A 19,551-nucleotide genomic window follows, 5' to 3' on the forward strand; every position below is an offset into this window, starting at 1 on the left:
CAGAAGCTGAGACTGATTTTATCCTGCTTTGGCTGCTTTGGCTGCTCTAGCCTTGAGACAGTAAGATTGCAGAAACCCATGACGGTGTCTTCTGGAGGCACCTGAGAGAGTGCTGTGCCATTTGTTGCCCGCGTACTGAGAAAGGAAAACGTCGTTCGCTTCTACCGCCGTCTATGGAGAAAGGAGAAGTAGGAGAGAAGAGATGGGGTTTCAGAAATTCAGGGTACAAGTGTGAAACCAAACAGCTAAGAGGTGAATATGAGAATAGTGGGGAAAAAAAAAAAAAAAAGAAAAGAAAAGGAAAAAGGAGAAGTGGTACGCGTTGTAAAAACATGAAAAGGTCGAAATGAAGCTTGATGGGTATCATATGGACGGAGGAAGAGCAGCACTTTGTTGAATGCAGGAGAAAAGACCAGGTAGGTCGGTTATTCTTCAAATGATGAGAGAGTGCGTGTGAGCGGCTCAGAAGCGAACAGTGGTAGTAGTAGTGGTGGAGGAGGTGGAGGTGATGGCGATGGCAGCTCCATGAGGTCCATCCTCTAGCCCGTGCATCTTCTCTCAAGAGAGATGAAAAGGCAGACAGGGCGAAGGGAGTCCCACTTGGATGCTCGCCGCTGTGGTGGTTTCTTCGATCCAGTGAGGTCAGTCTCCCGCTCCTGTAGCACGCATTGTTTAGACAGACATTTTCTTTTCGCACAGCACATGGAAGGACGGGAGGCACTTTCTCCACTCCTCACTTCAAACCGTCCGCAGCCGTCGACGGCGGCAACTCGGCCCTCTCGCCATCCGTACCCACTTCCTGATAAACGTGATGTCCATGCCCATGTTCATGTCCAAACTGCTGCTGCTGTTGCTGCACCGCCTGAGCAGCGACAGCAGCATCGCCATCATGATACGCCACGACGCTCCCTGCGGCGGCGGCCGCCGCCGCTATGCTCTTCCGACCGCGACGCACCTCGCGCCGCCACAGCCACAGCGCGGCGAAGAGGGCCAACAGCAGCGGCGCCCCTACCCCAACGCCCACGCCCGCCATTTCACCGCTGGAATACCCGTCTGTGGCACTCTTACTCCGCAGCCCATTCCCACTCCCACTCACCACGCCCGTCGCACTCGCCTCCGCCACACTGCTCGCACTACTACTCGCGGCACTGACGGCCAACGTACACACAGCATTCACGGCACTCGAAGCAGCCCCGGTCGTGACGACGACCTCTGCGCCGACGGCCGACGCCAAACGCGCCAGCTGCGTCGGGCGCGCCACCATGACCGTGTTGGATGTCAGCGTGAACGTGTTGACGCCCTGGTCGCAGTTGGACAGCGTGGCGCCGCAGGCAAACGTGCTATCGGAGGGGTCGATCGCGATGGTGCAGACGCGCAGGGGGGAGCCGCCGGAGGTGTCGTCTGTCGTTGAAATGAGTAAGAAAGCTGGTTGGGAAGGGGATTGGGGGTTGCGTCAGGGGTGGGGGTTCTCCATCTTACCATTCACGCAATACTGCGTACACCCGCCGCCCTCGGTCCAGCTCTTGTCGGTGCAGCTGCCGCGCGACGTGACGCCCCAGTCGAGACACAGCCCGTTGGCCATGCACAGCGCGGCGCTGCCGCAGCAGGCGGTTGCTTCGCCGGCCGCTGCTGCCGTGCTGTTGCATGGTACGTCTTCTGATAGCGTGCCGTCTGGGTACCAGCATGTGCCGTTGGTTGAGATGGTCATTGCGGTGGTGGTGGGGAGGGAGCGGAGAAGAGATCAAGATTATTGTTGGAGTCGATGGGATGGATGGATTGATTGATTGACTCGAGGAAAGAAAGAGTTGTTTGAGAGAGTTGAGGAGTTATGACGGACGGTCTATTGGATTGGATCGGATAGGCGCGGCGGATGGATGGATGGATGGATGGATGGATGGAAGTATCGAATGCGAGCGATTGATAGATTGCAAATGATTTGGATTCTTTCCAACAGCAAGCAGACGCTCGCTCGCTCGCTCGATCAATCAATCAATGAATCGACTCGCAGCAGCAGTACCCACAAAGCCGTCCGTCTCTCAGTCGTCCGTCTCCCAATAACGAAACAATCCCGACCAGACCGGAGAATCGAAAATCGAAAAATCGAAGCCGCAGCAACGGCAGCAGCAGCGAAATGGGCGTGCGAGAACAGGGAAAAAAAAAAAAAAAAAAAAAAAGTCAAAGCAGGCAGATAGGCGGAGAAGCACGCACCCGGACCGGTCCTTCCTTTGCACCGTTCCAGCCAAGAGGCATGGTAAGTTGGCTTGGTAGCCGTTATTGTGCAAAGATTGACAGCCGCGAAATGAGACATGGCTGCGAATGGCATTTGCTCGTGGCCGTTTGCTGGCTCTGGCGTCCGCGGTGCGGTGCGGTAGGAACGAACGAACGAACGAACGAACGAACGAACGAACGAACGAACGAACAAACGAACGAACAAACGAACGTGCGCCGCTACAAAGGTACATAGGCAGTTGGCGGGCAATCATGAATGGGCAGTGCGTTGGGGTCGGTGGAGGTGGGTGCGTGTGGGTGGATTATGGGGGCGGGGCGGAAAGAGAGGAAGAGTGTCGAAAGCCTCTTGCGTCAGAGGGGGACCCTTCTCTCGGAATCTGTCCCTCCTGTGCCGACGCGCACAGCTCTGTAGACTCGAATGTCTCGATATAAGACAGCAAATTTGGCCGCACCCATAAAGCTCGTAGCAAAGATGAGGAAATCTCTATTACGGGGCATCATTCATCCCACCGACCATCATGCCACGTAGACCAGGCCAAAGGAGAAAATTCGCATCCAAACGAGACAAATGAGAAAAGCCCATGTAGGAAAGGGTGATTAATTCGCCACGGGATAATAGATGAGAATCGGCCAATGGCATCGTCTCCAACTGGCGAGGCCCCAAAAGCCTTCGCCTTGTGCCTTAGACCCAACAAAAAAGCATAGCACACTTTCCACGTCCACGACCTCAAACTACAAGGAAAGAAGGATATGTACATTAGCAATAGAAACACAAAAAAGGCGCAAAAGGTGGCTGGATATTGGACAAATGTTGTTCCTTGGCCGGGTAGATGTCAAGAGATACAAGTAAGGAGATGAAGAAGCGACGGTCAGGTTCGCAAGCCAAACATCTATGAGGTATCAATCGAACGGCGAGGTGCCGGTAAAACAAAGAAAATGGCGCGATGGCGTATGTGTTTGGATGTGTTTATGCATACAGGGAGAAAATGGATCGGCCGAGGGGCGGGGTTCATAAATCATGACTGGCATGATGGAGGAGCCAAGGAAATGTACATGTCGGTAACATGTGGACGTAAATGGAGGCGCATCACTCTAGAGCGCGACTCCTTTTGGTAATCTCGTCGTCGCTCAGCGCAGCTACCCACAGACACTTGCTGATGACATCAGTGCGTGCGTGCATGTTGTACCTGCCAGAGGCCTCGAGCAGACGGAGGAGACTCTTGACAATGGTCGCCGCCGTCTGCTGTCGTTCAAAGTTGATGAGGGGACCGCCGTTGCCCTCACCCAACGTTGCAGGCTTTTGAGCGTTGTAGATCAGGTCGCGCGTATAGATTCCAACAAAGGGAATGCATCCGTCTTCTAGACTGGCCATTTCCATCTCCATGCGCAGGTTGTAAAAGTTTTTGACGGGCTGGACGAGATTTTCAAGCTCGCGCAGAGTCCGGCGGTCTGCGGCTGGGACCATTTCCCATGTGCGATGCAAGCGCGCGCAGTCGCTCGAAAGCAGCGCCACGGTAAATTGATACATGGTTGCGTAGTTTCGGAGCCGCCGCGCGTGTGACGCGATGCGAATGTACTTGACAAGAGTGCGCACACGCTCGTCAATGTCCTCCGTGAGAACACACTGCGAAACAGCCCACTTGACCATGATGTTGAACCGGGCAATCACGACGTCAACGCCACGCGGCTCCTGAGTGCGGAGGTAGTCCACCCAGTCTCGAATCTGCGGGGAAGACTGCTTCCATCGCAGCTCAATCAGCTCCTTCCAGTCAATCTCGTCGAGGGCATCCTTCTCGATGACGGTGAATTGCTCGGCCAGTGTGGCAGAGTCGTAAGCCAGAATGAATGGAATGTGCTTGGGTCCACTGCGCTCAGGCGCTTGGCGGATTTGCGGTTCATGGACAAAACTAAAGCGTGGATTATTCCGGGCCTCAGACTGTGTTTGCGCGTGGGCATGGCCAGATCTGAAGGGAGGTGTAAAGCCTGGCGTTGGCAGTCCCTTGTTGAACGTGGCAAAGTCGATGCTGTTGTGCCCAAAGTCGTCGCCAGCATTGTCTTTGGGAGGCGTCGGGGGAAACCGCACACGAGAAATGTTATCGTGGGGTCCAAGGTCCGCAGGCTGATCCTCGTGAAAGCTCCTCACACCGTGGCTTTCGGGACGCGAATCAGGCCGATTTGTTGAAATGTCCGAGGAAATGTCGTCAAATTCGTCCTCGTAATTTGCAAGGAGTGACCGATGCGCCTTGGACGACATTGCAGGCGATTGCGGTGACTGGGGCGATCTTGGCATCGTGGCCCCTCGTGGAATCTGGCGAATGCTGTCAGTCTCGACGACGTGCTCCATCGAAGAGCCAGCAGAGTCGTTCTTGGCTGCTTGCTTGGGTGCACGCCACCTCTCAGGGGCGAGTGGTGCCGGCAGCGCCGAATCAGTCGAGTCATCGGGCCTCGTGGGCTGGTAGTAGTCGTAGCAGTTTGTCCCCCGGTCAAGAAGTGGAATGCTGGAGTACGACATGTCTGATTGTTCCGGTTCCGTCTTGCGAGGAGTCTCGCGAAGAGATGTTTGAGAAGGCTGCTGCCCGTGAAGGCTGGGTGCTGGGAAAGGATTCTTGAGAGCCGAGACATCGACGAAGCCCTCGGTGTTGATCTGCTCGTGCCGGTGCTGTAGCTTTTCATGTTTGCTGTCTGACAGCTCGCGTGCCCTGGGTTGCGCAGGAGCTCCAGTTGGAACGTAGAAGTCGGTATGTCTTGGAGAAATGTGAGCACTCTTGCGCTGATATTTCCCTTCGAGCTTCAGCAGTGCTGACTCGATACCACCATCATCTTCATCGTCATCGGGAAGGGATGCAAGTCTCGCGACCTCAGCCTCAAAAGAGGGTCTTAGCACAGGCTGGGAGGAATGGGTGGCAACCAGAGACATAGATTTGCGGCGATGCGAGTTGTCGACAGTGTTCGTACCAGGGCCAGTTGTACTCCACACGCCGGCAGACTGGAGGGCAACCGAGTTTCCAACGGAGTGAGTGAAGTCCGAGAGCGATCCCGTCGATTGCCTGTCCAAATCACAAACGTTGTGAACAGCACGGAGGTTGCCCCCAGGCCTGCGACGTAGCATGCGGCCAGGTGGACGAGGAGGCGGCGTATCCAGGCGAAATGACGTTCCCTCAGAGCCTCTCCCAGGATAAGGGCTCACAGATGGGGAAATGTCGCTCTCATCGGTCTGCGCCAGTTGCACACCGCTTCCCTGTGATGCGAATCTTCGCAGCTGCAACTGAGATGATGACGAATAATCTGGAGTGGTCGCAGCTGAGCGCGAGTGTCTGAGGACTGCAGACAAGTTGGCAGAGACATTGTTCGTAATCATGCCATCCGAAGGCGTCAGTCGGTAGTGGTCGGTGGGATACACTGGTTTCCCTGCTGTTGCTGTCGGAGCCGACATTTCAGGAGGCATCGTAATAGGAGGCAGAGATACGTGAGATCCTCGCCGCAGCTCCTCTTCAGAAATCTGCCTTGGCGAATCGCAGGGCGGAGTCTGAGCCAGAGCGTCGTCAAACTGGTTGGTGTCTGGAGCGGCTGTTGATCCCTCTGCACCCTCTTCGGAAACGGCACTAGACACGCTCGGTACTGGCGGCCGCTCCGTGTCGTCAAAGATCAGAATGGAGCCACTCCTTAGCGTGAGCTTGCTCAGCCCTCTCTCTGCAGATGGGCGGTTTACAACTTGGCTGTCGGGTCTCGTCTCGCGCGACTCGTCCTGTTCCTCCGGCTCAAGAGTCTGTCGGCGGGAAATTGTCTCGCTTTGCCTCGTTTGCCTCTCTGTTTCCAGCTCCGCTTCCAGAGCCTTTTTGAAACTCTCGCCCGCTCGCTGCAGCAAAACGTCTATCCTCGTGTGCGGGGCAGTCTTGACAGGCCGTCTCTTTTGAACACCGCCAGCTGGTCCAGTGGAAGCAGGAAGTGTGCCTGTATTCAGTGAGTCTCTCTGCTTGGTCATGGATGAACCACCGGCAGCAGAGCCTTGCCGACCGCTCAAAGCACGGCGCACGCTTCCGAAAATCCGCTTGACACCAGGGTTTGGAGTTGTTGGTCTAGGCACGAGATGGGGATCGTTTGGATCGAGCTCGATCTGCAGATGCGATCTCATCGGCCGCAGTTTGCCAGACGACCGCATGGTAATGAATGGCGAGTCGGGTTGGAAGAGGAAACCTCGGACCAAGCTTCCAGGAAGTTGAATCGTCATGAGCTGGCCACCATGAGAATCACAAAACGACACGGTGCTTGGCGGACGCTGCACTCCGACGGCTTCTGGGCCTTCTCCACTGCGCGAGTGCATGTGTACAGGTCCACGGGTTCCGATAGATGCCGGCAAGGGAGGACTGAGAATCGAAGTTCGGTTGATTGGGACAGGATGGGGTACGCTGGCGTGCTGGCCACGGTAGAGCGATTTGAGAGGGATCGAGCAGGACAAGACCTGCAGGCTCATCTCGCTGGCTGGCGAAAGAGGAGCATCTCTCGAGCTATTGCCGTCGCTCGTGTTGGCCTGAACAGGATGATGGGGCATGTGCAAGACAGTCTTCATCCATTCTGCTTGTTTCTCCGCCGTGACTCCATCCCGAGTGTGAGGGGCGCCCTCGATGGGACGGGGCATCAGAAGCGGCTCCAGAGGTGCGGTGAATGCCTGTCGATCCGAAATGTCTCCAGGCCGGGGAATTTCATCAGCCGCCCCACCCGGGAATATCTGGTCGCTCAGCAGCTCTTTTCCCGTTACGCTGATGTTGGTCCAGTATGAACCACACGTCCGCCGCCAGCATTTTTTGAGCTCCCCAATGATTTTGACATCCCCACCACCTCCGTCCGGACGGTTACTCGTGTCGGTATATAAGTTGTTGACCAAGAGGCAAAAATGCTGACGGAGCAGGATGCACGGAATAAAGTCCTCGGCAAAATAGTTCAAGATCCAATGTCGTAGGGCAACAAACGTCCGTACCCGGACGATGCGGCCAAAGTCCTCCTTGCGCTCCACCGCCCACCGCAGTCGCGCAATCAAGAGAGAGACAAGGTCTTTTGCATTCAAATAAGAGCGAAAGGTAAGGAAAAAGTCGGAGAGCAGCTCATAGTCCAGCGAGCTCGGTGATGTAATGTGTGCGACCAGGCGGGCCGGCGTGGCAGCAACAATGTCGCCAGTAGGTGAATAGCGAACAACGAGAGGATCATTTGGATTTGCATACAACGAGTCGTAAACTCCGGGGCTGATTGGAGTCGAAGGAGCGTGAGGCGTGGGTGTTGGTGGGGAGGTCTGATCCGAGGGTTCAATGAAGGTGTGGGGCCTGTCGAAAAACACTCCCGACTGCGAGGAAAAGGCGGACTCGCGGAGAGAGTTGCGATTCAGCATTGGGCTCGGCTGGGGGAAAAGTTTGTCGTACGAGGGCGCGGTCCTGGTGAAGATGGAAGAGCGCATGTCGTCAGCGCCAGAGTAGCGAGTCTGAATGGAACTGCGCAAAAAGGCGCTTCCGTGGGTGCTGAAGCGCGGGGTTCCCAGGCGATAATTTGGAATTGGGACATCCAGAACCAGGTGGGAGCCTTGGAGAGAGTCGACGCTCTTGGTGCGTTTTAGGCTGGGGCGGTCGATGACGACCTTGAAAGTATTGGAGTCAAAGCTTTGCGAGCGAGAATCATCGAAGGTCGAGTACGAATGAGAGCGAGCGCGTTGCGAGGGGTGGCGCTCGGGAACGGTGGCAGGGACATTGGGGGCAGCGGCAGCAGACCTCAGAGGACGGGCATAAGTGGGCGAGGGTGGAGTGGGCGGGACAGGCGAGTTGGAGGCAGAGCGGAGAGCATCGTGGCGTGTTGTGTTTTTGTTGTTTTTGTCAAGCAGGTCGGTGGAGACGTTGGGAGGAAAGACGAATGGCTCCGGGGTTGGTCGCGGACGAGGAACTGGTCTGTGGGGAGCGGTGTCAGTTGTCGAGTCGAGACGACAGGCGACCTAGAGAACAGGTAGGGTGACGAGTGGGTCCCGCCGTGGAGGTGACGATGATTACCTGAGATAGATGATGCCGTTGCTCCCGACGTTTCCAACGGCGAAGCGGCCACCAGAGCGACTCGAGGGGCGGGAATCATCGGTGCGGATCGGATGGGGGATGGAGGGCTGGCGGGTTCGCTGGCTGTTGATCTCATTCTGGCGACGCTGGAAGGAATCCTGCCTGTTGTGGTGTCTGCGGGCCTCGGACTGGAGCCTCTGCTTTGCGCCAATGGGCCTTTGCGTTGGTGCTGGGATGTTGGGAGATGAGTGGTGGACCGGCCAACGCGAGCTGTCCTGGGCAGACACGACCATGGTCATGGTGATTCATGACGCAGAGGGGGGCATGGTGTTGGAGATGGAGCAATGGGATGGGGATGCGGGAAGAGGGCGAGACTTTTGGCGGGCGGCGGCAATGGGATGGGATGGGATGGCACTCTTAGCAGGCAAAATGATTTAGTTAGTTAGTTAGTTAGTTAGTTAGTTAGGTAGGTAGGGAGGGAGGGAGGGAGGGTCGAGTAAGGTAAGGTAGGGTTTGGCTGCGCGCAAGGCTAGGGTGGCTAGACGACGTCAACCACAGTCTGGACCGGGGGGCGCCGGGGGGGGCGCGCTGCCTGCCTGCCTGCCTAGCGCACCATCCTGGGCCGCCCGAAATAAGAAGAAGAAGAAGAACAAGAAAAAGAAGAAGAAGAACAAGAAGAAGAAGAAGACTATCCGTGAGGCGACGGCGAATGCCTTCAATTGTGCACTTTGATATGTTGTAACCAAGTCCTGCGCATCAAGGGCGAGAAACCTGCAGCAGACCCACGTGGAGATCAAATGGAGGAGGAGGAGGAGGAGGATGATGATGATGATGATGATGCTGATGCTGAGGTGCTGCAGCACCAGTCTTGTTGCTTCCCGCTGACGTGCAATTTACCCAAACAGAGGGTCCTTTTCGTGCGGCAGCCATCATTCCCTCTCCCTCTCCCTCTCCTCAAGTCGATAGTGCCGGCCCCACGCGCCATGGGAAAAGCTCCCTGACTTCACGCCCCTGCTGCACCCTGACTGCACTCCTGCAAACGCCTACCTACATCATGTACACCAACATCTTCCTCAACCCCTCTGCCGCCCACTCCGACTCCGTCTCGCCCTCGCCATCGGCCAACCCCGCCGCCATCCAAGCCTTTCACACGCAGCTCCCCGACTACAATGTCACGCCCCTGGTGCCCTTGCCCTCAGTGGCCGCCGAGCTAGGCCTCGCTCACGTGCTGCTTAAGGATGAATCGTCTCGTTTCGGGCTGCCGGCCTTCAAGATCCTCGGCGCCTCCTGGGCCGTCCACCGAGCCGTCGCCGCGCGAATGGGCCTCCCGCCCACCGTTTCGCCAGCCGACATCAACATCAACAACACAAATCAAAACAACACGCCCATTGCCTACCTCGTCACCTGCACCGACGGCAACTGGGGCCGCGCCGTCGCTCGCGTGGCGCGCCTCCTCGCCCTGCCCGCTCGCATCTTCGTCCCAAACACCATGGACATCCCGACCCGTGACAAGATTGCCAGCGAGGGCGCCGACGTGCGAGTCGTGCCCGGCGACTACGACGCCGCCATAGCAGTCGCACGACGCGATGCAGACGACGCCTTGTCTCAAGACGCGCCGCAGCCGCTGCTCGTCATGGACACGTCGTGGGACGGCTTTGAAGAGATTCCGTCTTGGGTCGTCGACGGCTATTCGACCATGCTCAACGAGACAGACCACCAACTCGCCGCGCTGGGCCTCTCCCAACATCCAACGTGCGTGATAGCTTCCGTGGGCGTGGGATCATGGGCGCAAGCTGTGGTGCTGCACTATAAGGGCAAGAACTCTGAAGAAGCGCAAACAACAACAACAACGCGCGTCGTCGCCGTCGAGCCCACGACGGCCGCCTGCCTGCAGACGAGCCTGCGCGCTGACCGCATCGTCCCCATCACAACAGACGACACAATCATGTGCGGCATGAATTGTGGCACCGTGTCGAGCCTGGCGTGGCCGGTGCTGCGCGCGGGCGTCGATGCCAGCGTGCTCGTCTCCGACGGCGAGAGCCACGTCGCAACAGCCGACCTGCACGCCCTAGGCGTCGACTGTGGGCCCTGCGGCGCTGCGCCCTTGGCCGCGCTGCGTCGACTACTCAAAGACGAGAGAGCCGCTGCTGCGTTGGGCCTGGGTCCGGATGCCGTCGTCGTGCTGTTTAGCACCGAGGGCAAGAGGCCGTACGATGTGCCGGAGCCAGATGACGATGATGTTGATGTTGCATAGGTACTGCGTGATCGATGTGTCGTTGAAATCTTGGATTGATCTGCTGCTGTGAGACGTGAGAGAGAGGACAGACGTCTGAGGTCTGGCCCTGTTTGGCAACTAGGCAAACACCCACACTACACTACGTGCACACTATACGCGCATTCTCTCCCCTGCCTACCAGTTCTTCACGCTCCAAAGCTTGATTCGATGTCAGATGTCGTGGTACACTCACACAGCATCCAACCACCACCCACTCTCTCATTCGAACAAGGCATTTATTTCCACAATGCCTCAGCAAACCCCTACACCCTCCCCCCTCTCCCTTCACCACACACCCCGACAACCTCCACCCTGGCGGCGGCCAACTTCACTCGCACCATTATACATCCATCCATCCATCCATCCATCCATCCTATCCACACCCCACCCTACCCTCGCACCCCCAAACACCCACCACCTCCACCACCTACCTACCTCTCTCCTCCCAAACACAGCGTCCGGCTTACACCACGACGCCATCTGCGCCGCAAAGCCAAAACAAAAAGCCACCACTGCACCAACCGCCACCTGCACCCACCACCACCACCACCACACCAGTGGCGCGTTGCACCATGTGAGTCCTGAATTCAGGGAAATTTCGCTGGTCGGGCTGGTCGGCCTCTTTTTTTTTTTTTTTTTTTTTTTTTTTTCTTTCCCCTTTTTCGCGCTGTTTGAGGGATAAGGGTGTTTCAGCCTTGGTTTCTATGTATGGCTGGTTTGGAGAGAGTTTGTGGGAGAGGGTGGGGATATATGAGGGAGAGAGGGAGGGATGGAGGAAGGAAGGTTAGTCGAGGTAGGGGAGGGTCTTTGGCCGAAGACGGTTGATTGAGGGCGATTTTCTGGGAAGAGGTGCGGATGGACCAGTAGATAGATAGATAGATGAGGTTCGTGACGGCTTCATTTTCTCATTTTGCTTTTTGGCCACCTGTGTGGCACACCATATTTTCCTAATTAGGTAGGTACATGTACAACATTGCGTGCGCGTCCTCCAACTCTCCAACGACGCCAGACGCGCAACCCACACATCCCACACGGCTGAGCTCAGAAACTCGACTCTCCTCAATGCAAGCCAAAATCACCACTCTCAGCCATGCTCCTCTGACACGCCGCCAGAATGGCCGCCTGGCGCGCAACATCGCCAAGCCGGCCAATGACCTTGCGATTGCCATCAGCAAAGCCATACAAGCCGTACGGGATGCGCACGTCGTCGCAAAAGTCCATGACGAAGCGCTGCGCGCGACGCAGGTTGTGGCGCGGGATGCGCGGGTACAAATGGTGGACGGCCTGGAACTGGAGGCCGCCGTGGAAAAAGTCGAGCCACTCAGGGCAGTCGACGTCCATGGTGGTGCGCAGCATTTTTTGCGCAAAGCTCTCGTGCGTGCCCAGGTCCGCCGTGCTCATGGCGAAGTGGGAGAGCGTGATCTGAACGTGCACCGGTGCCGTCACCATGTGCGAGACCATGACGAAGGCGAAGCGGTTCCAGCCTCCTGGGATGCTGCGGTACACAACTGCGTAGCCGAACCAGAACCAGAAGAAGAGCTGCCCGGCAATTTCTAGCCATCGGTGCCACCATGCGGGACCGCGTCGAGGTGCTTGTCCTCCAAGCAAATATTCCCACGAGAGGCGGTACAAGTTGAAGCGTCCAAAGCAGAGTACTGGGTAGTACAAATAGTGTTGGGCGCGGATGAAGACCTTGGCAAACGCGTCAAAATAGAGGACCTTGTCGTAATAGGTCGAGCGCAACGACTCGAAGAAGCGATGCGATATGGCGAAAAAGGGGAGATGCTGAATGTCTGGGTCGTGTTCCGCATGGTTCGTGACAATGTGGTGCACATTGTGGTTGCGCTTCCACCAGCCGAGCGAGAGTCCGCCTAGGAAGTCCGCAATGATGATTCCGATAACCGTGTCTTTCGTAAAGTCGTGAGTTATGCCCATGTGGCCTGCATCGTGGGCGGTGAAGACGAGCTGGTGCCAGAAACAGCCCAGCATAAAGGCGCTGGTGCAGTACCAGCCCTTGTGCAAGAAGAAGAGGAACATGGAAAAGAAGATTGAGTATCTAGTTGCTTCAATCAGATACGACGTGTAGTTGCATTTGTACAGGCCCGCGTCGTGGATTTGCTGGTCCAGCGCGCGGTATTTGCCGACGATTTCGTCTTGCACCTCGGGCTTCAATGGCGGGTATTTTTCCAGATCCAGGTTGACTTCTTCCAGCGTCTTTGCGTCCAGATGCGACATCTTGGGCTTCTTTTGTTCCGTCTCGTCTAGATCAACCGATGAAATCGACGTTGCCGAACTGTGTACTGTATCTTTTCTCCGGCGCCTAACGCCATTCTGGTCGTTTGCAGAATCAAATATGGGCGATGCAGCGGTCGAACTCTCCAGGCTAGAATCGTCTTCCACCGTTTCTGGGCAGCTGGTGTCCGAATTGGAAGCTTCGAGCTCGGCCTGGGTGCGAAACTTGCCGCCTTGGATTGGTGGGACGAAATTGAGCCAACGGCCTTGGACGCGGCCAATGACAAAGGTATTCATGCGCTGCTTGGCGCCAGTAGAGTGTAGCCTGTCATTGTCAGCACCTAATTGAGCCATTGGCGCGAGTAAGACCCACGCTGTGACTTCGTCTGTGGCGTCGCGTCCGACCATGTGCTTGATGGCCTTGTCACCGCCCGGGTGGTACTTCATCCAGGCATCGCATTTCAGTACCTTGCCGTCGAGGATAATGATGTGTTTTCCATCGGCGATCAGGGCCTCGATTTCGGGTCGTGTGAACGTCCGGTCCCTTGGAGAAGGCGCAGGTTGCGGTGACGACATGGCGGGCGCAGAGGGCGTGTAGTGAGCGGCAAAGGCAGCAGACAGGATGTACGAATTTAGCGAGAGACGGGAAGCGAGGCGCGAGACGTGGTGGCGGGCATCGCTGTCGAGAGGTCGGGAGACGAGAGTCGTGGAGTAAGGTGAATTGGAGGTGGGCAAGGCGTCACGGGAAGTGGCTGCAGGTGAGGCGTCAGGAGATGGTAGCAAGATGTGGCTGTAACGAGACACAAACACTCCACCTTGCCGATCAAGGCGCAACTGCGGCCATGCAGTTGCACGTTTGGAGGTTGCCAGTGGTCGAATTTTCTATCCCTCGCCTGGCTGTGGAGATACATGGCTCTCCGCAAACGCTCAAACCAGGCTCTGTGCATCTGTGATTCCAGCATCAAATCCGTCGCCACGCAACTCGTCGACTGGGCCTGGGTACGAATAAACTGCCGGAGAAGACCCACTTGCTCGCTACTCACGACACCCAGATACTTGCTTCACCATCGCCATCTAACCCATCAGACAGCTCTTCCCACTCCCTCTCTATTTGAACCTCTTACTACACCTACCACTACAGCCGCCCGCCATGGCCTCGCCTCCCACCATTGAAAAACTCGCAGAAGAATGGCTGCGTTTGGACAAAGATCCCTCGACACGTGATGAGATGTACAGACTGCTCGTCCATGGCGAAAAGGCGGAGCTCGAGCAGCGCCTGAGGAAAAGGATTGCCTTTGGAACCGCCGGCCTCAGAGCTTCCATGCAAGCTGGTTTCTCCCGCCTCAACTCCCTGACCATCATCCAGGCCTCCCAGGGCCTTGCTGTTTATCTCTTGGAAAACGTCCACGGAATCCACCACCGCGGAGTCGTCATTGGACACGATGCCCGTCACAACTCTGAAAAATTTGCCAAGCTCACCGCTGCTGCCTTTGTCGCCAAGGGCATCCGGGTGTGGTGGTACGAAGAGACTGTTCACACGCCGCTTGTCCCCTTCGGCGTAGGAGAGCTTGGCGCAGCAGCCGGAGTTATGATTACAGCTAGCCACAATCCTGCCCAGGACAATGGCTACAAGGTCTACTGGGGAAACGGCTGTCAGATCATCCCACCGCACGATGTCGGCATTGCCCGCGCCATCGAACAGAACTTGGAGCCCATCTCTTGGGATGCTTCTGTAGTCGATGAAGGCAGTCTACTCATTGAAGGAGCCTTGGGGCTGGTCAGAGACGCCTACTTCCGCGCCGTGAAGCAATCTGCCGTGCCCGAGGATGCTCAACTACCATCTGAGAAGGAGGACCTCAGATTCGTTTACACTCCCATGCACGGAGTCGGGTTGCCATACATGACACAGGCCGTCAAGAGCTTAGGATTCGAGCACAACATGGTCGTTGTAAAAGAGCAGGCAGAACCAGACCCTGACTTTCCCACAGTCAAGTTCCCTAATCCAGAAGAAAAAGGCGCCTTGGACCTGGCCAAGCAGACAGCCGATGCTTCCAAAATCAATCTCATCATTGCCAGCGATCCAGACGCCGACCGTCTTGCCGTAGCCGAAAAGGTGGACGGCACCTGGCACCAGTTCACGGGAAACCAAGTTGGTGTCCTGCTGGCTTCGCACATTCTATCAACCTACCCATCCGACCAACCTCGCTCCCAACTCGCCATGCTCGCCTCGGCCGTATCTTCGCGGATGCTCTCGTCCATGGCCGCGAGCGAGGGTTTCCACTTTTCCGAGACGCTCACGGGCTTCAAGTGGCTGGGCAACGTGGCGCGGGACCTAGAGCAAGACGGCTACGACGTGGGCTACGCGTACGAAGAGGCACTTGGCTACATGATTCCGTCGGTCGTGCACGACAAGGACTCGGTCAGCGCCGCCGTGTCGTTCCTGACGGCAACGGCGCGATGGAAGAGCGATGAGGGCGTCACGCCGTGGCGAAAACTGCAACAGCTGTACCAAAAATACGGCTACTTCGAAGACGCAAACACCTACCTCGTCTCGCCCAGCCCTGAAACCACGACTGCCGTCTTCGCTGCCATCCGCGCCCTCGGCGACCCCTACCCCCAAACCCTCGGCGGCAAGCAGGTCCTGAGCTGGCGCGATCTCACCATCGGCTACGACTCGTCGACGCCGGACAACGTGCCCACGCTGCCGGTCGACAAGAACAGCCAGATGATCACGGTCAAGTTGGAGGGCGGCGTGACCTTCACCGTCAGAGGCAGCGGCACGGAACCGAAGATAAAGCTCTACATTGAGTGCAAGGCGGCGAGCAGTGCCGAGGCGCAGGCGGGCGCGGATGCGGTGCTGAAGGCGCTGGTGGCCGAGTGGTTCAAGGTCGAGGAGTTCGGTTTGAAGTTGGCTTAAGCGCTGGTGTTTACGACGATGACGGATTTGACGATAGATGCTTGTCTCCCTTTTCTCCATCTTACCTTTCGGGACTATCATCTGTACGAGATACTAGAACATGACTTGTTTCTTTGCTTGTGTGTGTAGGAGTAGCTGTTAAGACTATTCCAAGTGCCCGCAACATCATCGCATCGGGACAAAAGACGCCCCAACACCTTTCGTGTAGTGCGTCCAGAAGAGGCAACCCGGCCAGCATCAAACGTCTGTGCTGAGACTCGTCGACACGTGAAATCGTCTGCAATGGGCAAGTGCCCATGAACCAGCCAACATTAAACGTCTGCGTAAAGTCAGGTTTGATTCCCGGTCCGCATTTTGAGTGAAGAAAACGTCTAGTGCTTGACGTTCTTTTACCCTAAACGGCAATCTTTTGGTAACTTCGAACGCCTGCACAAAGTGTCAGGTTTGATCAACGGTCCGGACATTCAGGCGGTTTTAGAGTCCATCCCGTCCCAAAGAGGGCACGTAAATCAAGTCACCTTTGAACGTCTGTGAATGTCAATCTAGTCTTGCCGTCCGCACTTCTGAACATCACATGCACCTCGAGTCTCTCGTTAAGAAGCAACGCTCGTTCGGGCTAGGAGCTTTTACTCTCACACACAAAGGTCCCAATGAATTAGATAGAGGTGTAGTGTGACTATTTGCCCCTCTCCCATCCACTCAACTTGCTCTCCGCGTAAATTCCCGTCTCTCTCAATACTCAACACGCACAGCACCACTGCCACAAAGCGAGGCAACATAGCTCTCATCTGCTTTCGCCATCCAGGCACTCTAAATTAGAGACACAAATAGTCGCCAACTCATGCAAACACTCAAGCCAACAAGACCAAAGGAAGCGAACATGTAAGTTGAGCAAAGATGTATTTCAAAAGATAAAAAAAAAAGAGGAAGAAGCCATGGGTATCAGACAAGCGCCGCACCAACCCAACCCAACCTGACCCACCAAACCCAGCCAGCCAACCAGTCCAACGGATGGACCCTCCAATGAACGAGACGGAGACGTGCAAAGTCTCCTTGCCTCTCCTCTCCTTTCTTCTCCTGCACCTGGATGATAGTCCGAGCGGCCGGCAGTGTCAACAATAGGTAAGCAATGCAGATAGGCAGATAGCGAGACGGAGCAGCAAACTGCCACGCCATAGAAAAAGGGCAACAAAGTCGCCTTTCTTGGCACGTTCATCGGGCTCCGCACCACAAATAACATACCGCTTGCCCATCCTTTTCTCCCTTTTCTTTCCTGCCTTACGTGACCTGTGGCCTGCATGCCCGCCTTCTTCGGCCAGCATTCTCTCGAATACCACGTGAGATGACTGCGAAGATGGATGATGCACCGACGACCGACAGTACCTTTTTTCTTTTCCAGCACCGACGACCATGCTTCTCGTCCGCTATCCCCAGCTGGCAACCCTTCAGAGCGCGCGGCTTGCAAAACAGCAGGCTAGGTAAACCTTGTCCCAGCCCAAACAACAATCAGTGTACGACTTGTGCAAAAGAAAAACGCCCCGAGACGCCGTCATTCTCCATTCCCGCAGCCTGTAAAACGAGCAGTCGTCAGGCAGACCCGTCTGCCAGCCTACTCGGGAAGCAAGCTACCGAAGTTGCTCTGTAGAACACGCGTCTTTGCGCGCCGTGGTTCGCCCCAACGCCGCGACGATGCAGTAAAGAGACTTGAGAAAGAAACATGTGCAAGTAAACATCAACAGCAGGTCAAAGTCCAGCCGGTAACAGGGTGGGGGGATACCGGATGAAAGTTCCGGTTGTACAGACTCGTGACCTTTTTTTTGGTTCCGTGCTGCTGTTGCTCGATGCTGCCAGAAGCGCGCCGTATGCCCGAGACGCCGCAAATGCCTGTTGATGACAGATGAAAGCGCCACATGAAGACATGCAAGCAATGAAGCAGGGATGGCAAAGGGAGCGCGGCATAGAAATAGTAGAGGAGAAGGGCCAACCTGGGAGCAGCAGGAGACCAGCCAAGAGAGCAGACATCGCTCTCATTGGCCTGCCAAGATGTCATCCAGTGTTGAATGCACCATTTCCCGCTCTTTTGGCGCACCTCCCAGCCATCCAAAGTCATCGCTCATTATTTCGTCGTCGTGATGTACGCCGTTTGGAACAGATGCCGTGCCGTTGATGCCGTTTAGTGCTGGACCGCCGCCTGCTGCAGGCCCAGCGCCTCCACCCGGACCAGCGCCATGTATGCTGCCATTGAGCCGCGGGCTAGGGCCCAGCTTCTGATTTTGATTGAGGTGTAACGGCTCGTCAATGTCCATTTCGTCGTAGCCGTCTGTGTCGTAACACGCATTGAGGATACCTGCCGAGATGAGTGGCACCTGTCCCAGGTAGCTGTCGCCAAGTTCGAGCGCAACGCGCAAGTCCCCGAGATCTATGGGCTTGCGGCGACGTGATTCTTCCACCTCGATTGGTAACAGACCCGCCGCGTTGCGTTGTACTTCATTGCTCAGCGAGAGCTCTTCCTCGCGCTGAAGCTGCTTCCTGTAGGCTGCTGTTTTGATGTAGTCTTCGCCGTTGCTGCGCACTCGGCCTAGGATGTTAGACAGTACTTCTTTGATGAAGGTTTCGGTCGCCAGGTTCATAAAGGAAGCGCATTCTGAAGCTGCTCCTGAAGCGATACCCTCTTCGTAGCATATTGGCGTCATGCGCGCGTCTATTGTCGTGGTGTCGGGGAATTCAAATGTTTCGGTGCATAATGGTTGCGCATAGCGCTTGCGAATCTCTAGGTCCCAATCTATGATGAGCAAGAAATTGTGGTTAGCATTTGACTCCGCGTAGAAAGAAGGGAGGATGAACGTACTGGTCTTGCTAAATCCAGCCGCCGAAGCTGGGCCTGTGTCTGGTATGGTGATCTGTTTTGCGTTGTGGTATTCCTGGAGCTCTTTACTGAAGTAGTCCAAAGGATCCGACTGATGCCGCATGTTAGCGTGCTCCGCGCGCAGAACTGCTGCCCTCTGACCGTGGGTTCTCACCTCCGGTATTGCTTTTAACCGCTTTCTCTCTCTGCCCGGCAATTCCTTGACCTCAGTCTTCAACCTCAATTCAGCCGCATCGCCGCTGCTGGGCTTGCTTGTAGCGCTTGGCTTGTCATTCGCAGAAACCCAGCTTGCAACGCCTGGCTCGGGGGGGTCTCGTTGTGTGTTCGCATAGATGGCAGCGACAAGCTGGTTGTGTAAATGCTCTCGGTTTGGGTCATTGACAATGAGCCAATCTATCCGTCGTGAGAGCTCGGCTTGATTGAGCCGTCCTGGACAATGCCCAAGTTAGCACGAAGCGCGGCGGTGGACATCAATGACGGTTCATTGCATACCCAGAATAAACACACTAATAGCTTCCTTGTATGTTGCCCAGTGTTCGCCAATTTGCGACTTCAGCGCGGTGTACAGTGGTTCGATATCGACTCGGGGCGCGGAGGTCCTCGTGGGAGGTCCAGTCCCCGCCGCAACGGGCTTCTGCAGCGCCGGGGTGGTTGTGCTACCAGTGCCATTGACTTGCAGCGTCTTTGGTGTTATGGTAGGTGTGGAAGATGGCTCCGCGATGGACTCGGAGCGCGTCATGCTCGCCATGATGTTAGAGGGGGCCACGGTGGGCGGGATGGGTGCGCGAGATGAGCGGTTGTAGAGGGGCAGAGCGGTACTGAGAGACACGCATCCGCAATCTGGCCTTCTATGCCCTCTTGCGAGGGGGCGCGAGTAGGAGAGAAGCCAGCGCCAGTCAGTTCAGCGAAATTTCCGATGCTTAAGAGATGGATTTTGATGGATGCGCGTGGTGAGGATGATGCGCGGTCTCGCGGGTAGAGGTCGGACGGAGGTGATGACGGATTG

General features: G+C 56.2%; 9 protein-coding genes across 9 annotated transcripts; 4 read left to right on the forward strand and 5 right to left on the reverse strand.

The window, feature by feature from the left end:
• Positions 1–9: 9 nt before the first annotated feature.
• On the reverse strand, positions 10–820 carry IWZ02DRAFT_457903 (uncharacterized protein). Its single transcript, XM_066767967.1, has one exon. The coding sequence runs from the start codon at positions 365–367 to the stop codon at positions 47–49; it is 321 nt and encodes a 106-aa protein (XP_066620236.1). The 5' UTR covers positions 368–820; the 3' UTR covers positions 10–46.
• On the reverse strand, positions 551–1,872 carry IWZ02DRAFT_45628 (uncharacterized protein). The gene is made up of 2 exons (XM_066767845.1): positions 1,480–1,872; positions 551–1,401 (listed from the first exon to the last, which is right to left on the reverse strand). Exons 1-2 carry the CDS (start codon positions 1,706–1,708, stop codon positions 734–736), a joined length of 897 nt encoding a protein of 298 aa, XP_066620237.1. The 5' UTR covers positions 1,709–1,872; the 3' UTR covers positions 551–733.
• Positions 1,873–1,958: 86 nt separating this feature from the next.
• Positions 1,959–2,694, forward strand: IWZ02DRAFT_45640 (uncharacterized protein). Its single transcript, XM_066767853.1, has 2 exons — positions 1,959–2,251; positions 2,305–2,694. The coding sequence occupies exons 1-2, from the start codon at positions 2,132–2,134 to the stop codon at positions 2,659–2,661; spliced, it is 477 nt and encodes a 158-aa protein (XP_066620238.1). The 5' UTR covers positions 1,959–2,131; the 3' UTR covers positions 2,662–2,694.
• A 457-nt stretch (positions 2,695–3,151) lies between these two features.
• IWZ02DRAFT_45625 (uncharacterized protein) lies at positions 3,152–8,723 on the reverse strand. Its single transcript, XM_066767841.1, has 2 exons — positions 8,256–8,723; positions 3,152–8,156 (listed from the first exon to the last, which is right to left on the reverse strand). Exons 1-2 carry the CDS (start codon positions 8,552–8,554, stop codon positions 3,317–3,319), a joined length of 5,139 nt encoding a protein of 1,712 aa, XP_066620239.1. The 5' UTR covers positions 8,555–8,723; the 3' UTR covers positions 3,152–3,316.
• A 391-nt stretch (positions 8,724–9,114) lies between these two features.
• Positions 9,115–10,607, forward strand: IWZ02DRAFT_45699 (tryptophan synthase beta subunit-like PLP-dependent enzyme). The gene has a single exon (XM_066767914.1). It carries the CDS (start codon positions 9,310–9,312, stop codon positions 10,507–10,509), a length of 1,200 nt encoding a protein of 399 aa, XP_066620240.1. The 5' UTR covers positions 9,115–9,309; the 3' UTR covers positions 10,510–10,607.
• On the forward strand, positions 10,608–11,401 carry IWZ02DRAFT_45685 (uncharacterized protein). The gene has a single exon (XM_066767903.1). The coding sequence runs from the start codon at positions 10,706–10,708 to the stop codon at positions 11,210–11,212; it is 507 nt and encodes a 168-aa protein (XP_066620241.1). The 5' UTR covers positions 10,608–10,705; the 3' UTR covers positions 11,213–11,401.
• Positions 11,153–13,604, reverse strand: IWZ02DRAFT_457908 (fatty acid desaturase-domain-containing protein). Its single transcript, XM_066767968.1, has 2 exons — positions 13,136–13,604; positions 11,153–13,087 (listed from the first exon to the last, which is right to left on the reverse strand). Exons 1-2 carry the CDS (start codon positions 13,336–13,338, stop codon positions 11,590–11,592), a joined length of 1,701 nt encoding a protein of 566 aa, XP_066620242.1. The 5' UTR covers positions 13,339–13,604; the 3' UTR covers positions 11,153–11,589.
• IWZ02DRAFT_457909 (phosphoglucomutase-2) lies at positions 13,592–16,171 on the forward strand. The gene is made up of 2 exons (XM_066767969.1): positions 13,592–13,761; positions 13,815–16,171. Exon 2 carries the CDS (start codon positions 13,913–13,915, stop codon positions 15,677–15,679), a length of 1,767 nt encoding a protein of 588 aa, XP_066620243.1. The 5' UTR covers positions 13,592–13,761; positions 13,815–13,912; the 3' UTR covers positions 15,680–16,171.
• A 1,171-nt stretch (positions 16,172–17,342) lies between these two features.
• IWZ02DRAFT_45739 (transcriptional regulator of RNA polII, SAGA, subunit-domain-containing protein) lies at positions 17,343–19,379 on the reverse strand. Its single transcript, XM_066767937.1, has 4 exons — positions 19,038–19,379; positions 18,700–18,974; positions 18,528–18,636; positions 17,343–18,461 (listed from the first exon to the last, which is right to left on the reverse strand). The coding sequence occupies exons 1-4, from the start codon at positions 19,291–19,293 to the stop codon at positions 17,707–17,709; spliced, it is 1,395 nt and encodes a 464-aa protein (XP_066620244.1). The 5' UTR covers positions 19,294–19,379; the 3' UTR covers positions 17,343–17,706.
• Between the last annotated feature and the right edge of the window lie 172 nt (positions 19,380–19,551).

The sequence above is a fragment of the Phyllosticta citriasiana genome (genome assembly GCF_038021145.1).
Source record: "Phyllosticta citriasiana strain CBS 120426 chromosome Unknown IWZ02scaffold_11, whole genome shotgun sequence".
Taxonomy (NCBI): Eukaryota; Fungi; Ascomycota; class Dothideomycetes; order Botryosphaeriales; family Phyllostictaceae; genus Phyllosticta; species Phyllosticta citriasiana.

Bases quoted from the DNA above. Each gene is read 5' to 3' on its own strand.
- IWZ02DRAFT_45685 (XM_066767903.1), top strand. From the start codon at position 10,706: ATGTCGTGGTACACTCACACAGCATCCAACCACCACCCACTCTCTCAT.
- IWZ02DRAFT_45640 (XM_066767853.1), top strand. From the start codon at position 2,132: ATGGGCGTGCGAGAACAGGGAAAAAAAAAAAAAAAAAAAAAAAGTCAA. The intron at 2,252-2,304 runs GTAAGTTGGCTT...CCGCGAAATGAG, and splicing joins CGTTCCAGCCAAGAGGCATG to ACATGGCTGCGAATGGCATT.
- IWZ02DRAFT_457903 (XM_066767967.1), bottom strand. From the start codon at position 367: ATGATACCCATCAAGCTTCATTTCGACCTTTTCATGTTTTTACAACGC.
- IWZ02DRAFT_45625 (XM_066767841.1), bottom strand. From the start codon at position 8,554: ATGACCATGGTCGTGTCTGCCCAGGACAGCTCGCGTTGGCCGGTCCAC. The intron at 8,157-8,255 runs GTAATCATCGTC...CGCTCCCCACAG, and splicing joins AACGGCATCATCTATCTCAG to ACCAGTTCCTCGTCCGCGAC.
- IWZ02DRAFT_45699 (XM_066767914.1), top strand. From the start codon at position 9,310: ATGTACACCAACATCTTCCTCAACCCCTCTGCCGCCCACTCCGACTCC.
- IWZ02DRAFT_457909 (XM_066767969.1), top strand. From the start codon at position 13,913: ATGGCCTCGCCTCCCACCATTGAAAAACTCGCAGAAGAATGGCTGCGT.
- IWZ02DRAFT_457908 (XM_066767968.1), bottom strand. From the start codon at position 13,338: ATGTCGTCACCGCAACCTGCGCCTTCTCCAAGGGACCGGACGTTCACA. The intron at 13,088-13,135 runs GTGGGTCTTACT...TGACAATGACAG, and splicing joins GCCACAGACGAAGTCACAGC to GCTACACTCTACTGGCGCCA.
- IWZ02DRAFT_45628 (XM_066767845.1), bottom strand. From the start codon at position 1,708: ATGACCATCTCAACCAACGGCACATGCTGGTACCCAGACGGCACGCTA. The intron at 1,402-1,479 runs GTAAGATGGAGA...TTTCAACGACAG, and splicing joins TACGCAGTATTGCGTGAATG to ACGACACCTCCGGCGGCTCC.
- IWZ02DRAFT_45739 (XM_066767937.1), bottom strand. From the start codon at position 19,293: ATGGCGAGCATGACGCGCTCCGAGTCCATCGCGGAGCCATCTTCCACA. The intron at 18,975-19,037 runs GTATGCAATGAA...GGCATTGTCCAG, and splicing joins TATTAGTGTGTTTATTCTGG to GACGGCTCAATCAAGCCGAG. The intron at 18,462-18,527 runs GTACGTTCATCC...TGCTCATCATAG, and splicing joins GGCTGGATTTAGCAAGACCA to ATTGGGACCTAGAGATTCGC.